At 46.3% G+C, this 14686-nt stretch overlaps 1 protein-coding gene across 1 annotated transcript in view; it reads left to right on the top strand.

Moving 5' to 3' along the window:
• Nucleotides 1-809: 809 nt before the first annotated feature.
• The window catches only part of Sh (Potassium voltage-gated channel protein Shaker), a 354522-nt gene continuing 340645 nt past the window's right edge, over nucleotides 810-14686 (top strand). Inside the window, exon 1 of the mRNA XM_089557877.1 lies at nucleotides 810-882. Coding sequence (XP_089414003.1) covers nucleotides 830-882 — 53 coding nt within the window. The 5' untranslated portion in view covers nucleotides 810-829. The remainder of the gene's footprint in view (nucleotides 883-14686) is intronic.

The following is a 14686-nucleotide window of genomic DNA, read 5'->3' as shown; positions in this document are numbered from 1 at the left end:
CTGTGCATTTGTGATCTCCGTGCGGGACACTTTCTGCACAGAGGAACACAGCTCAGACCGAACGCATTAATTTAGTTTCTTGCACTAAGTAAGATACCTACCGTATTCATACAGTTGTGAGATACAGTGAAAACCACCAGTTTTTCCACCAGCCCGCACGAAAAGTGGCTGCTTTTATATTGCAGTGCATTCAGGTGCTCGAAGATTTTGTCTCCAATACATACTGCAATGGAGAACTGTTGGGTGAAGACCAGTTGAGCTTTTACATCTGATGAGACCGATTCCAATACCCCGCAGTCGTAGGAACAACTTAGCAGTCTTCTGCCCGAGTGCTGTGATTAAGAAGACCTCTCGCTCACAAGGACGTCCCACTTGATCGCATATCAAGGCCACAAGCTTTCGCCATCCTCGCTAACATTTCACCTGCAACCATTTTTTATTGGCGCATCTTTTAGGAGGCACATCCCGCTAAGCACTGCCAGCAGTCCTCGTCTGCTCCCCATTTCTTTATGTCTTGGTCACCCAGGGGCCAACGCTCTATAAGTAGAACAGTGTACATACAAGCGGCCTAGTCCAAGAGTACGTCGACTGTTAGTCACCGAACCAGCCGGAAACGCCGTACCGGAAGCAGGAATAGCCTTCGGGTCAACGCGTGGCGTAGCGCTGTCGTCACCGATGCCGTGGCAGTAGCTGTAGTAGTGGATGCCCGCGGGGCTCAACTAGTGAGACACTCCGAGCGTACCCTTCTCGCTCCCTGAGCGAGAGCCGCTGTTCGTGGGTCGCCCTGGCAGGGTCACGCGGATGTTCGCCCTTCTCGAAGCTGTGGACGATGACGCTGAGCGACAGTAACCTCCTCGAGATGCACGACAGGATACCGTACAGGTGAGTACCAACGCCTGGCACTAATGCACAAGGTGGAAAAAGACGACTACTTCATGTGCGTGCATGAAATGCTAGCTGTTTTTCCTTCCTCTGTCTTAGAGGGAAATCTTAATATTGTGGAACATTAATTCGGTTTGGTGCATATCACTTTTCCGACCCACTCTTCTGCTCTGTCTATGTAACTCATTAATCATGCTTACCAATTCATCCCCTGAGTGACTTAGCGACGCAATGTCCTCAGCGGATCGCAGATTGTTAAGGTATTCCTCACTAACTCTTATCCCCAACTCTTCCCAATCCAGGCCTCTGAATACCTCATGTAACCAGGTGGTATATAGCATTGGTGCGATCGTCTGTACCTCTGTGGCGCCCTTCCTATTGCAATTTTACTGCTGACTTTGTAGAGGAGTATGGTGGCTGTGCAGCCGTTATAGATATATTTCCGTATCCCTATCTACAGTGCTAAAGACGAGACAGAAGGAACACACGCTGTGACATGTGTGCGTTCGTCCTGTCTCGTCTTTAGCGCTGTAGATATGGAAGTTAAAAACCAGCTGGCCCAGCATATTCTATTCCAGTATCTCTACACCCTCATTCCGTAATGCCGGCATGAAACTCAGGTTTAGACTGAAATGTTTTCTCCTAACCTATGAAGGCTATAACAGTGGTCGGTTATATGCTGCGCATTTCCCTATCACCTTAATGATTGTGTACATATGGTCTATTGTCGGGTTGTATTTACGGAAGGCTGCCTGTCATTTGGTTGATAGACATTTGGTTGATAGACATTTGATTTGGCGCAAGGGCATCTAGGGACAAATAACGCCATAGCACCCATTTCCCTATAGCATTTCAGAGAGCACCTGACCAGCGGAAAGCTTGTTCCCACTTCATCACTGGTGGCTACCCGGCGGCACTTGGGATCGAACCCCGCACCTGCCGCATGCGAGGAGGGTGCTCAAACCACTAGGCCACAGCTGCTGTATATTGCTGGCTTTATGGAGAACTATGGTAGCTGTGCCAACATTAAAGCTATCATCCAGTATTTTAAGTAAGGCTCTTCTACACCCTGATTCCCCAATGCCTGCATGAGTGCGGAGGCTTCGACAGAGTGAAATGCTGTCTCGTAATCTGTGAAGGTTATTTATAAGGGATGGTTATGTTTGCGCATTTCTCTATCACCTGATATGTAGTGTGATTATGGTACATTTGCGATTCGCCCTTACGAAAGCCTGCCTCATCATTTGATTGAATGAAGTCTCAGGATGTCGTCACTCTATTAGCGGTTATCATAACAAATACCTTAGAGGCAACGGGCAGTAAGCAGATCAGTCTGTAGTTTTGAAGTCATTTACGTCTCCTTTATTATGGACTAATATGATGCATGCATTCTTGCAAGCTTATGGTACGGTCGAGGTCATAAGGCATTACGTATAGAGGGTGACTAGCTTTTCTGGTACAATCTCCCTACAGTCCATCAACAATCTGCTGTTACCTGATCCGCACCAGCAGCTTTCAACACCTGCATTGCTCCTAAGGCTTTCCTTACTTCCTCTTTCGTTAGTGGCGGGATGTCTCATTGCTGTGTTCTACTGCTTATCTCATTAACTTCCTTGCTACATTGGCTACAGTATATGGATTGGTATAAAAATATTCGGCTACGTTAACTATCATGTTCATTTTGCTAACGACATGGCCAACTGTGTCTCTTGACGCATGCATCTGAGTTTTGTCTGTGCCTAATTTCCTATTCATCGCTTTTAGGCTACCTCTGTCCTTTAGGGCATGCTCGATTCTCTCCATATTAAACCTCCTTACGTAAGCGACCTTGCGCTTATTGATTAGCTTGCGTAGCTGTGCCACTCCTATTCTCTCCGTGGGGTTGGACACTTTCATGCTTTGGCACTTCTTAATCAGATATTTCATCTCCTGAGAAAGCTAGCCGGTATCCTATCGAACCATCCTACCTCCTACTTCAACTCCGCACTCTGTGAAGATAGCTGTGAGATTATCGGTCGTTGCTTGAAGATTAAAAGTGTCTTCATCAGTTAAAAGCAAATATCTGTTCTACAGCAGTATCCTGAATTCCTCTACTTTCCCTTCTTAGCGCTAACTCGTTAATGGGCTTCCGCTTCACTGTTTCCTCCGTTCCCTCTCCAGCTCTAAGCTAATTCGAGACCTTACCACTCTGTTGTCGATACAACGGACCTTTCCGAAGACTTACACATCCTGCACAATGACAGGGCAAGGCGTGATATGAAGTCTATTTTATTTTTTAGTCTCACCACTGGGTCTTTTCGTCCACTTTCTGTTCTCTCGATACCAGAAGAAGGTATTGATGACCCGTATATGATTTCTGTCTGCGAACTCTGCAAATAACTTTCACTTGCTACTCCTTCAGCCTATGCCACATCGCTCGCCTACCGCCTGGTCTCAGGCCTATTTCTTGCCTATCTCTGCTTTGAAGTCGCCCGTTAGTACAGTTTACTGTGCTTTTACTTTGTTCGTTGCCGATTCCACGTTTTCATAGAAACTATCAATGATCTGGTAAGCATGGCTTGATGTAGGCGCGTAGGCCTGCACCACCTTCAGCTTGTACCTCTTATTCATCCTAATTACGATAGCTGGCACTCTCTCGTTTATACGATAGAACTCCTCCATGTTGTCAGCTATATCTTGGTTGATGTGGAATTCTGCACCTTGTTCTCTTCTCTCTGTTAATCCACGATAGTACAGTACTTTTCCGCCCCTTAGTACTATATACGCCTCATCTGTCCTCCTAGCCTCACTGAGCCCTAGGACATCCCATTTAATACCTGCTAGGTCCTAGAACAGCACTGCTTGACTATAGCCCCACTGGATAACGTTCTAGAGTTAAACGCTGCCAGTCTGTTTCCAGTGGAGGTCTGTCCGGAAAAAGATATTCTTAGCGCCCTCCGCTGAGTCATATGTAGAGGTCATAGGTCAGTTGCTTCTCAGCCGCTGAGTACGGCGGACCGAGGGCTGACTGTTGTATTCAAAAGGAGGTTGTGGCCAAATACTGCACCAGGGTGGCGAAATCGCGTTCTGGCGAGGTAGTGCGTGTCAGGCACGTGTTATGCAATTACACGGACGCTGGTATTCTTTTTTTGTCCGGTGGAGAATTGCGCGGCACCGAGATTCGATCCCTGATCTTCTTGCTCCCGAACTGGGTGTTCTGCCTCCACGCCAACACTGCCTTCACTAATGAAGTAGGCGTGAGTTTTTGTGGCGACCAATGTTTTAGGCTCCCGTTAGCGAGATGTTTTTTGGCGGAGTAACCAGAATGATGCTCACCTGGAGGGTGCAAGAGCCATTCAGATTAATTTATTTGCTATGTTGTTGGATGTGGAAGAATTGGTAAGCTTGGTTAGTCGGCACGGATCCATAATTCGTTCGTCCCGTCTTTTCCTGTGTAGTTCCTTCAGTTATGACTGTTCGAGGATTCCATCGCAGCTTTGTTTGGCCATGTCTTAACCCGTAGATTGGGTACGGTTTTGAGGCAAACTTTTCTTTTTAATGGTACTCACTATGGTACTCCGGCTACGGTTGCTACTTAAATGGGGCCTGTTACATATTCACAGAAAAACAAAGGGGGTGACATGCTGTGAGGTTCGCAATCCAATACCAGACTTCAACCGACAGGGTTTTTAACTCCTGCAACGAAACTCTAACTAAATGCCAACAAAGGGTAAAAGGAAGGAGGTCAATTCAGGGTGCTTAGCCAAAAGTTTTAAAAAAAGGACTTGTCTTCTTCGCCTCCGCAGACAAAGATAACTCCTCTTGTCGAAACATTGCCTAAGCACCCGAGGCTCCCCTCTCCATTGTTCTCTTCTTATTGGCTGTCAAGAAACACACCTACCCCGCCTTCTCTTTACCATGGACTCTTAATAAATAGGCAATATAAATACTTCGAAGCCTGCGCTTTCTTTGGGTTACGACCTCTCTTGGGGATATCAGAAGGCGGCTGGCAGTTATCTGATGCGTTCCCGTCGTGACTAATTCATGAGTAGGCTCTACTGGTCATTCTTCGTAGTGCTTTGAAATGCGTCGCTTTAGCAAGGTAACTGCTATCGGAGATGCGTTATGTGCCTCACTGCCTCGTCTGTCTCAGGAGTCGGAGTAAAAATACGCCGTTTCTTCATTTCTGAGTGTCTACGAACTACACGGAGGTCTGGAATGATTGATGCCAATGCAAGAAACATGTTTTTTTTCTTTACTGCCGAGAAGTCCGTGTCTCCGAAACGCATTTTTACCAGTAGGAATAACGCACGGGTCAGTCAACTCATGCGAAATAGCGTCAAGGCGCAGCGCAAGATCATGCCAAGGTGCTCCCCCAACACGGAATGGTGGCTACTCCTATTACATTCTCACATAATGCTGACGATGAAGGAAGACGGGAAGACTAGAATATTGAGCTATAAAATTATCCTTTTGGGTGACTTTGTGCCACGGAATTAGCAATAAATCTGCGGCGGCAATAGGAGCAAATGAGCTCGACGATCGTCGATGAGAATCACCTCCGCTCTCGGCCGAGCTCAATCTAAAGGTGGCGAAGAAACTTCAAGACGAAGTCCTGAAAGCACCAACAACCATCTCGAATGTCCTGGAAACAATTTCAGGCTATTATAATCCATCCAAAGAATCTGGTCGCGTCCCGCGCGGCGAGAAAAAATAACAAAGCCGCGTTCTAGCTGCGAGGAGCTATGTATACATAGTCCAAGAAGAAACAAGACAAACGTTTCCCAGCAGGAGTGGAAGAACTATCACGCCGTCTTTGCCCAAGACAAAACTGAGGCCTTGGCCGTACACGCACTAAGGCTCGCAAATACTGGATGGAACAAGCACCGCGTTAAGAGCACGACGCGATAGCATTAATGAGTAAACATGCATAAATGCGGAATTGGTCATGCTCTTCTTTACACTGATAGATCGCTAGGAGTCCTCACACCACTCCTGACTCAGTGCTGCAACGGTTAAGCGATGCGCCACTGCCACGGCAGGTGGTTGTTTCAAACGCTTCCGCCGGTGGGATTTTGTGAACCAGGTTGCTCTTCCCGAGGAACCTCTTGCGATCAATCAGTAATTTAACTTGCACCTGCCCAGGAGGCTAGGTTGTAGTAACGTCCCATGATGACGTGACCTACCTGGAAGGCGGGTCCCTTGCTTCTCTTGGGATTGTTGGCTGACGCCGCCGGCGACGTCGCCGGGATTCATATGAACGAGTCCTTTTATGATATTGCGTTGAACTCCTTCTTGAGCAGAAACCTCACCAGATAACAGTTGTAAATCGAGCTGATTCTGTTATCGAACCTCTAACTCACGTTCAATCAAAATGATGGCAAGTATCAGAGAAGATCCAACTGTGCACCTCGTGCCCTGATGCCTCATTTCACTCGTGGCACATCAGCTAGATGTGCTTCAGGTTCACTCGTTCCATTTAACTGTAAGGACGAAGATGTGTCGACGCAGGAGCAGCAGTGCTATCGATGAGCGCGCGTGGCTGGCTGGCTCTGCGGCTCGCATGGGCGGCAAGGCGTTCATTAAATCCATGCTCTCTCCGGGCGAACACAGCACCAATGCCTACACCGCTAGCATCCGTGTGTTTCTCTGTAGAGGGGTGAGGGTCGTAATGGAGAAAGATGGGGGGTAAACTAACTAGCCGACGTAGGATAACAAAAGCTTCATCGCATTCAGAGGGCCATGATGACAAAAGAGTTCTTGGTTTGACGCCACGTCAAAGGCGAAATAATGATAGCAAAATTTCGTGTGAAGCGCCGGTATTAGGAACACAGGCCAATGAAACTACGCAGTTCTTTGAAGGTAGGCGGCATCGGGAAGTTGGCGACCAAACGGAGTTTTACTGGATCCGGCAGGATGTCGGCTTTGCTTACGACGTGGTCGAGTATGGTCAGTTGGCGAGCTCCAAAGTGAAATTCTTCAAATTTAATTGCAATCCTGCGGCGGTGAGGCAGGTCAACACTTGACACAGGCGAGCCAGACGTGAGGAGAAGTCGGTTGAGAACATGACGATGTCGTCAGTCGTCAAGGAAGCAAAGACGCGTCTTCCAGCGCAGGCCACGCTAGAAGCTATCCATTATGCGTTCGAATGTTGTGGGATATTGCAAAGCCCAATCGGCATGCCGTTAAATTCTAATAATGTGCCAGGAGTTACCAAAGCTGTTCTTTCAGGAAAGACGTCTTTCCGGGTTATTGTGTTCAGTCGGCGATTATCCACGCGGAACCTGATTTTTCTTTCGAACCAGCGTGACCGGCGATGACCAAGGGCTGTTCGACGGCTGTGTAGTACCGCGCTCTAGCATGTCGTCAACTTGCTCGGTGATAACGCGATGCTCCTTTGCTGACACACGATATGGGTGCTGTCGAAGGGGTGGATGGGAGCCAGTATTTATGGTTGACATCTGGAAAACGACCAAGGGGAGACTGGCATGCGTCATACGACGATCGAAATTGGCTCAAAAGGTTGGACAGCTGGTCACAGCACGTTGAATTGAGACCTTGATCGGTATCGCTATACAGGATGTGAGACGGCGGGCGGGGGGACAGGGGAGCAGGAGTAAGAGAGTCCAGCGTGGAGGGAGAACAGTTTCGCGTTCGTCGCGCAGTCGTTCGACTGCGCCACGAGGGGTATGAGGACCCCCAGCAATCTATGAATTTTAAGTAAACACTGACCAATTCTACATATATGGACACTAGCCAGTTAACGTCATACACTTAAGGCACAACTTTTATTTATTCATTTATTTATTTATTTGTACATACTACAGCCCCATCAGTAGCCATAGCAGGAGGGGTCATATGATACACATAAAGACTGTGCATACATACAATCGTTCATATACACGTACGTTACATATATACAAAAGTAACTACAAAATGCACAAGCACATGCACCGACCATCGATGATATCCATAAATTGTTTCAATGGAAGTGAACGGATTTCACCAGGCAAGGAGCTATAGACTTTGATGACTAGCGGGAAAAAATTGTATATACAGGGTCTGTTCTGAAAGTAGTAGGACTGGTTTTTCCTGGGCGAACGAGCGGACGAGAGGCGGTCTGCGCGTGCAGGATCGTTGAAGGGGGATATTGGGAATGCTCGGGAAAATCGGCAGTCGGCTCCCGGCCGTTGAAGAGAGGAGGTCGCTTGTACTGTGAACCCCTGTCGAAACGTCTCGTCACGCAGAATCGTCGAGCGTTTACTGGATCAGCGATACGTGATCAAATTTTGAGTAAATCTTGGTAAAACGGGAAAAGAGACACACAACATGATTAAGGAGGCCTACGGTGATGGGTAGATCAGGTGTTTTTTGAGTGACACAAGCTTTTCCGAGAAGGTAAAGAAAGAGTGGAGGAAGACGACCGCTCCAGACGACCTTCGACCAGCAAGACCAACGAAAATGTGCAGCGAGTGAAACATTTACTTAACAGTGATCGCAGAATGAGTATCAGAATGATTGCTGATGACTTGAGGATTCCTCAAACCCAAGTTTTTGAGATCGTGACAGAAAACTTATCCATGAGGAAAGCGTGCGCGAAGTTGGTGCCGGGAGTGTTGTCAGAGGAGGAAAAGGCCAACCGGTAGGATCTTCATCATGTGAATGAGGACCCCGATTGATTTGCCCAGCACAAGGCGGCAACGCTGCCTCAGCACCCCTACAGCCTCGACTTGGCCCCGCCAGACTTTTTGCTATTCCCGAGAATAAAATGGAAGCTCGAGGGGAAACATCACGGATCGGTAGAGGTGGTTCAACAGGCCGTGACGAGGGAGCTAAAAAGCATTCCGGTCCAGGCGTTCCTGGAGGCGCACGAAAACTGTGAAACTCATTGGCAGCAGGGTGTAGATGCGGAAGGGTGCTACCTTGAAAAATTGTAATCGTTTGCACTATTCTCTTGAACAAATTTTGTTTGAAAAAATGAGTCCTACTACTTTCAGAACAGACCATGTAAATGTCTCAGTGCGTGCGTAAATTGAAGAAAGATTTAGTCTGTGGTGGCGCCTTGTGTCTTGGTGTCTGATTGCTTAGAATCCATACGATGGTACCGCACGTAATACGCGGTCGGATGAGTGTTTTGAAGGCGAAAAGCTTCGTAAACTGTGGAGCTACACGCAGTATACGCTACAGATAGCTAAGTATTTGAAGTCTTTTGTTACATGTTAGACTGATGTGTTTCGACCGAGATATATTGCATGTGTAAAGCAGTCCTGGGTACTTAATTCCGTTACTCTATTAAAGGATCAACGATGGAACGACGACGTGAATACGGAAGGAGAGGAGGGCTTACTAAAGCAAATGAACACTGTTTTATTGAAATTAATTTTCATTTGCCTCGGCTCCCACCACTGACAGAAGCTAGCAAAAGAATCAATTCGAAGATTATGGTCCTGAGCAGAAGTGATGGTATGGTAGAGCACGCAGTCATCAGCGTACTGGCGAAATTTTGTAGATGTGTTAGAAGGAAGGTCATTAGTAAGGCAAGGAAAGGAGTGGTCCTAGAACGGTCATTTGTGGAACATCTGATGACATACCCACTGCGGGAGAAATTGTCGAGTTGAAGCCTGCGGGATGTGATCGAAAAAGATAAAGATAACTATAAATCCAGTCAACAATGGGTGGATTCTTTAATATGGCGTTGAGCTTTTGTCAGTGTTTTATGAGAGCAGCCGTATCAACTGCACTTGATAAGTCTACGAGTATAGCGTCAGTCTGGTTACCGAGGTCGAGAAAGTGAGTTGCATCTCGAGTGAATCCGATTAAGTGCAAAGTGGTGCGAAAGCCAAGATGAAATCCATGCTGAAATTCACTCAAGTTGATAGTTAAAGGCAATTCATGGTATGTTTGTAGATGGTGTGTTCAAGAAGTTCAAGAAGGCCAATTTCGCCTATCTTTGTATGAAGCCTGTTTGACATTGAAAACCAAGACTCAAACCGAAACCGAGCGTCATCATCACCATCATGATGAACCGAAATTAAGTGTTAGTACACCTCATTCGCATTTGGCCTAACCGCGCTATACCGTCTGCCATTTTTGTAACCATTTTTGTAACCTTGACAGCTACCCCATTTTAAACAGACATTAATTATTTTTAGGCTGTATACGTATTCCGGATCTTTGCTTGCTGTCTTCGTTCCTGAGCCCTAAATTTTAGCTTGCAGTCCATCAACCATTTATTACTCGTTTAGTTTCGTTTCGGTTATGTGGTTTAACGTCCCAAAGCGACTCGGGCTACGATAGACGCCGTAGTGAAGGGCTCCCGAAATTTCCACCACCGGGGGTTCTTTCACGCGCACTGACATCGCACAGTACACGGGCCTCTAGGATTTCGCCTCCATCGAAATTCGACCGCCACGACCGGGATCGAACACGCGTCTTTCGGATCAGCCTCCGAACGCTGTAACCGCTGAGCCACCGCGGATACTTTTCCTTATCTTCGTTATACTTTACTCCTAAGGCGACGGAGATACTTTGTTTTCATTGACATCTTGATGGATGCTGGTAAATTTCAGTAATTAAGCTGAGGTGTTCGTTGGAATTAACTGGCACTGCACATGAATCGTCATGTTTGGCTTTTTTTTAAATCTGCTGGTTCGCAAGCACCCTGGCTTAGCTATAATTGTCATCAGATGATTCCTTTCTGATCTCCCTATTCCTCCCCTCTACAAATCCACTGCAGCCTTCTTTTCCTTAAAATTAATTCAGTTTATTCCCTCTGCCGTTTTAACCTTGCGTTCGATGCCATTTATTACTGCTGCGTTGCTTCCTGCATGCCCACTGCCTAGTATTCTAACCATTTGGCTCCGCTGGGAGTCAGCCCTCTTTCTTAACTAATGTCTTAGCTGGCTATCAGTTTTGGCCCAACCTCCTAAACCACTCTTCACACAAATCTACACCGTGCTTGCCGCTCTTGGAACGGTGTCCAGCACATGTACCGCTGTAAAGTCTCATGTGCAATTTCACCCTGAGCACCTAGAGCTAGTCTACCAATAGTTCTCATGTTTATATGTATTCACGATCGCACTTATGACTTCAAGGATAGTACCGCATTCCCATAAGTAAGGTCTGGCGCCATTATACCTTCCTCTCAGAAATTCCTACCTATTGCACCCCATACTCATAGCGGCCTATGCTTCATCATCATGGTACTTCTGTTCCCATTTTCAGAAGTAGTTGGTGCGTGCTCTTGAAAATGTATCGCGGTTTCTTTTATCCGTGTCTCGTTATATATATATATACACTTTCACACACTGCATGCCTGATGACCCTGCACAGTGAGCGGTGAATCAATGGTATACAAAATCATCAAACCCAATTCATTAGCGCTAATTCTAAAGCTTATAGCAGCTGCTTCCTCACACAAATATTTAGAACGAACGTTTCTTCCTTTCCTCTGAGCTAAAAGAACGATACTGGCAATACATTTTCAGCCTTAAAGCCCTACACTTCCAACTGTTCCGCCTAGTTAATCAGAGTAATTATATCCTAGCATGCTTCCTTGTAGCTTTCTTGCCGTATTTATCACATAAGCAATAAAAATTTACGATGGTGCCTTTATTGGCAGCTTTTCTTCCTGTCTGAAATTTTCTTGAATAGCTTCGTTACCGACAAAACGCCCTTTATGGCCTTTGATGAAGCTCACAGGAACGCCTGGCTTCAGGTTTTTTACGCCGTTACTTTCGGTTTGCATAGAAGGTGTACACCAAGTCACATTGTATTGCCGTTAGCACGATTGTCACCTGATTGAACCTTTCCGTTAAAATACATTTTGCAAACTTGCACCGAAGCCCCATTTTGTCTAAGCCGCCGTGGTGGCTCAGTGGTTATGGTGCTCGGCTGCTAGCCCGAAAGACGCGGGTTCGGTACCGGGCGCGGCGGCTAGAATTTCTTTGGAGGAGAAATTCCAGAGGCCCGTGTACTGTGCGATGTCAGTGCACGTTAAACATCCCCAGGTGGTCGAAATTTCCGGAGCCCTCCACTACGGCGTCTCTCATAGCCTGCATAGCTTTGGGACGTTAAACCCCATAAATAACCCATTTTGTCTGAGTCACATGTGTTTTACATGAACAAATTTGATCATACTGCCAATTTAAGTTCAGTGAACATTTCGGTTAACAGCAGCGTACGCTTCCGGCGTGGAGTGCATCATTTCGGGAGATACACACAAATCTGCGTCCGCGAAACTTCGAATATTGCCTTTCTGAAGTTGTGCAACTTGCGAAGCACCTACACTGCCTCACTTTAACTTGCAGATCTGCGGCATAGCATAGCTGCCTTAGTTTGGCGCGGCCATGCAGCAACCTTTCAGCTTGAGGTGGAGCCGGATGTGCTGGCTGCCGCGCTTGCTCCACCTACAGCCTGAAGAGCCATCCGATCTGTTCTCAACAAAAGTTACACATCGAGCACCGAGGTCGATTACCACGCGAAACGGCGAAAGCGTTCCACACAGCAGAACTGGCACAGCAGTACGTTAGTAAGCCTTCTATGTGCTGCACCAAAAGAAATTCACGTATCTTTGCCGGCATGTCACGAAAAAGTTCTCTTGGTCCTATGTTTCTCGATTTCTCGTTTTTTTGTGACGCCTGGGTATGTGCAATGGGAACATTTTATTTCTTCGGTGTCTTTCCTATTAATAAACGTTCAGTTTGGAGTCAGTGCTTTTGGTGTGTTGTCTACCTTTGCTTTTGTTGTTTCGCGCTGTTCTCCACCCAAAGCAATTTCATCGAGAAAACCGCTACCGTTTTCCCTGTAAACAAAAAATAAGCAAAAGAACACACGGAGTCACCTCTAGTTCAAGAAATTCGCACTGCCGAATACTGTTTACTGATGAAAAAAGGGAATCGAGGTCACACGACAGCTATTGAGGAAAATCAGCGATAACTGCCACGCGATTATTTGTTTATTCATAGAGGCTGTGATGTAGTACACGCTCTTGGCAAGAGCGGGTATAGAGTGAACACGCACGGATGCAATATACGGCGAAAATAATGTACAAAGCGTTTGCGGGAATTTCTTAAGCAGCAATAATTTATTTTCTGCAAAAGCATCGTTATTTATGTAACTGCAGTTTATAATCGTCATTGGGATGAATATTTAAGTAGTCATGTCTTCCGTTCAAAGCCTCGCCTTTGTCTCTCATTATAACATGATGAATAAGGAAAAATATGCGAGGTATTTATTACTATTATCCAGTTGAAACGAGTTTTTTTCTTTTTGGTATACAAAACTGCGCTCAGACACAGATATAATCAGCTGCGTTTCAGAAGCTCGGTAACAGGAGAACAGCCGTATGAATTAAAGATGAACCCGACTTCCTTTTTATCCTTTCTTGCTGGTGTCTAATCTAATCAATACGCACAGAGAGATGCAGCCTATGCCGGATGGCCGTGTGGGGTGCCTGCCCACCTCCTGCCTCGGTCACGGTCTGCTGCATGGACGCGAAATAATTACGACGGAAAACGACCATTTCCCGGGAACTTTCGTGCTGTTTGTTATCACATAGTTAGCTCGAAGCTCCAGGCACTGGCTATGGGCTTGGGATGGTCACATATCGCGCCCCGTGCTTGGTGCCCTTGTCCTTCAGGTCACGATCGGCTGCATGAACGGTGTTTGACTTTTGTTACGACAAACATGCTTCGACTGGGAACCTTCGCATTAACTGCTAACGCTATAAAAACTGGTTTATCATCATCATCATTCATTTTTCCTTAAGGACCCCTAGGTGGGGCATTACATAAGGGGGGAGCAAAAAAACGAAATCACAAACAATAGGAACATTTGAAATATAAGAGTGAAGAAGGCAAAACAATCGTTAAAAGAGCAATGCAAAATAAAAACGGAACAATCACAGGTACGCTGTGGCCGTCACGCCATATCAAGAGGAGGAAAATGGGAACACTGATTAGCAGACAAGGGTTCAACAATGTAACACGTGCAGAGGTGGTACTCAAAAGTGTCGGGCATTACACTGTAAGTGCGCTAAAGAAAAAGATAAGATAAAAGAAGGGTTTTGAATTTATTTGGATCGCGCTCAGTTACAACTGCCTCAGGCAGCTCATTCCACTGTTCAATGGAGGATGGCAGATTAGATATATGGTGCAAAGAATCGGCTATTTGCGACCGCCAAAGAAGGTTTAATTAGGAGTTCGCCTAGTCAGTCGAAACTAGCGCGAAAATGGTCGTTCACTCTGCATATGGCATATGGAGAGACATGGGAGAGGCCTTTGCCCTGCAGTGGGTGTAGTCAGGCTGATGATGATGATGATGATTGTCGTCGAGGTAGTGACCCACTAGCGGGCCGCATTCCTGGAGACCAAAATTGGGCGCTCGCTTGCGTAGACAGGACAGAACAACTGGCAGGCGACAAAAGACAGAGGGGTAAAAAAAAACACATGCTTCGTGGAAAAATTACGTAATTCACGCCGGAGTACATGTGATTCCATACGCTTTAGAACACCCCCAAAAACATAACCTAGAGTGGTACTTTCATCGAATAATATTTCCATTTATTTCCCAGAAAGGTTCTGTCGGTTTTACAGGCAAAGAGTTGTTCTTGACAGTTTGACAGGGCCCATAAAGCCAGCGACAAGGCAGTAGGCGATGACTCATGCAGAACAAGTGAACAGTTTAAAATGTTATACATACACTAAATGATTAAAAAAACAAGGCTAGAAACAAAGTATAATGTAACTAGCCTTACCATACTATACCCTTTTAATGCTAACGCATTAAAAGGGTCTCTGCAAGCTGAAATGGCAACTGCCGTCAA

Source organism: Amblyomma mixtum, chromosome 1 (assembly GCF_055824585.1).
Source record: "Amblyomma mixtum isolate Tamu chromosome 1, ASM5582458v1, whole genome shotgun sequence".
NCBI lineage: Eukaryota > Metazoa > Arthropoda > Arachnida > Ixodida > Ixodidae > Amblyomma > Amblyomma mixtum.
The sequence above is the reverse complement of the archived record's forward strand: the minus strand, read 5'-3'. Positions and strand labels throughout refer to the sequence as shown.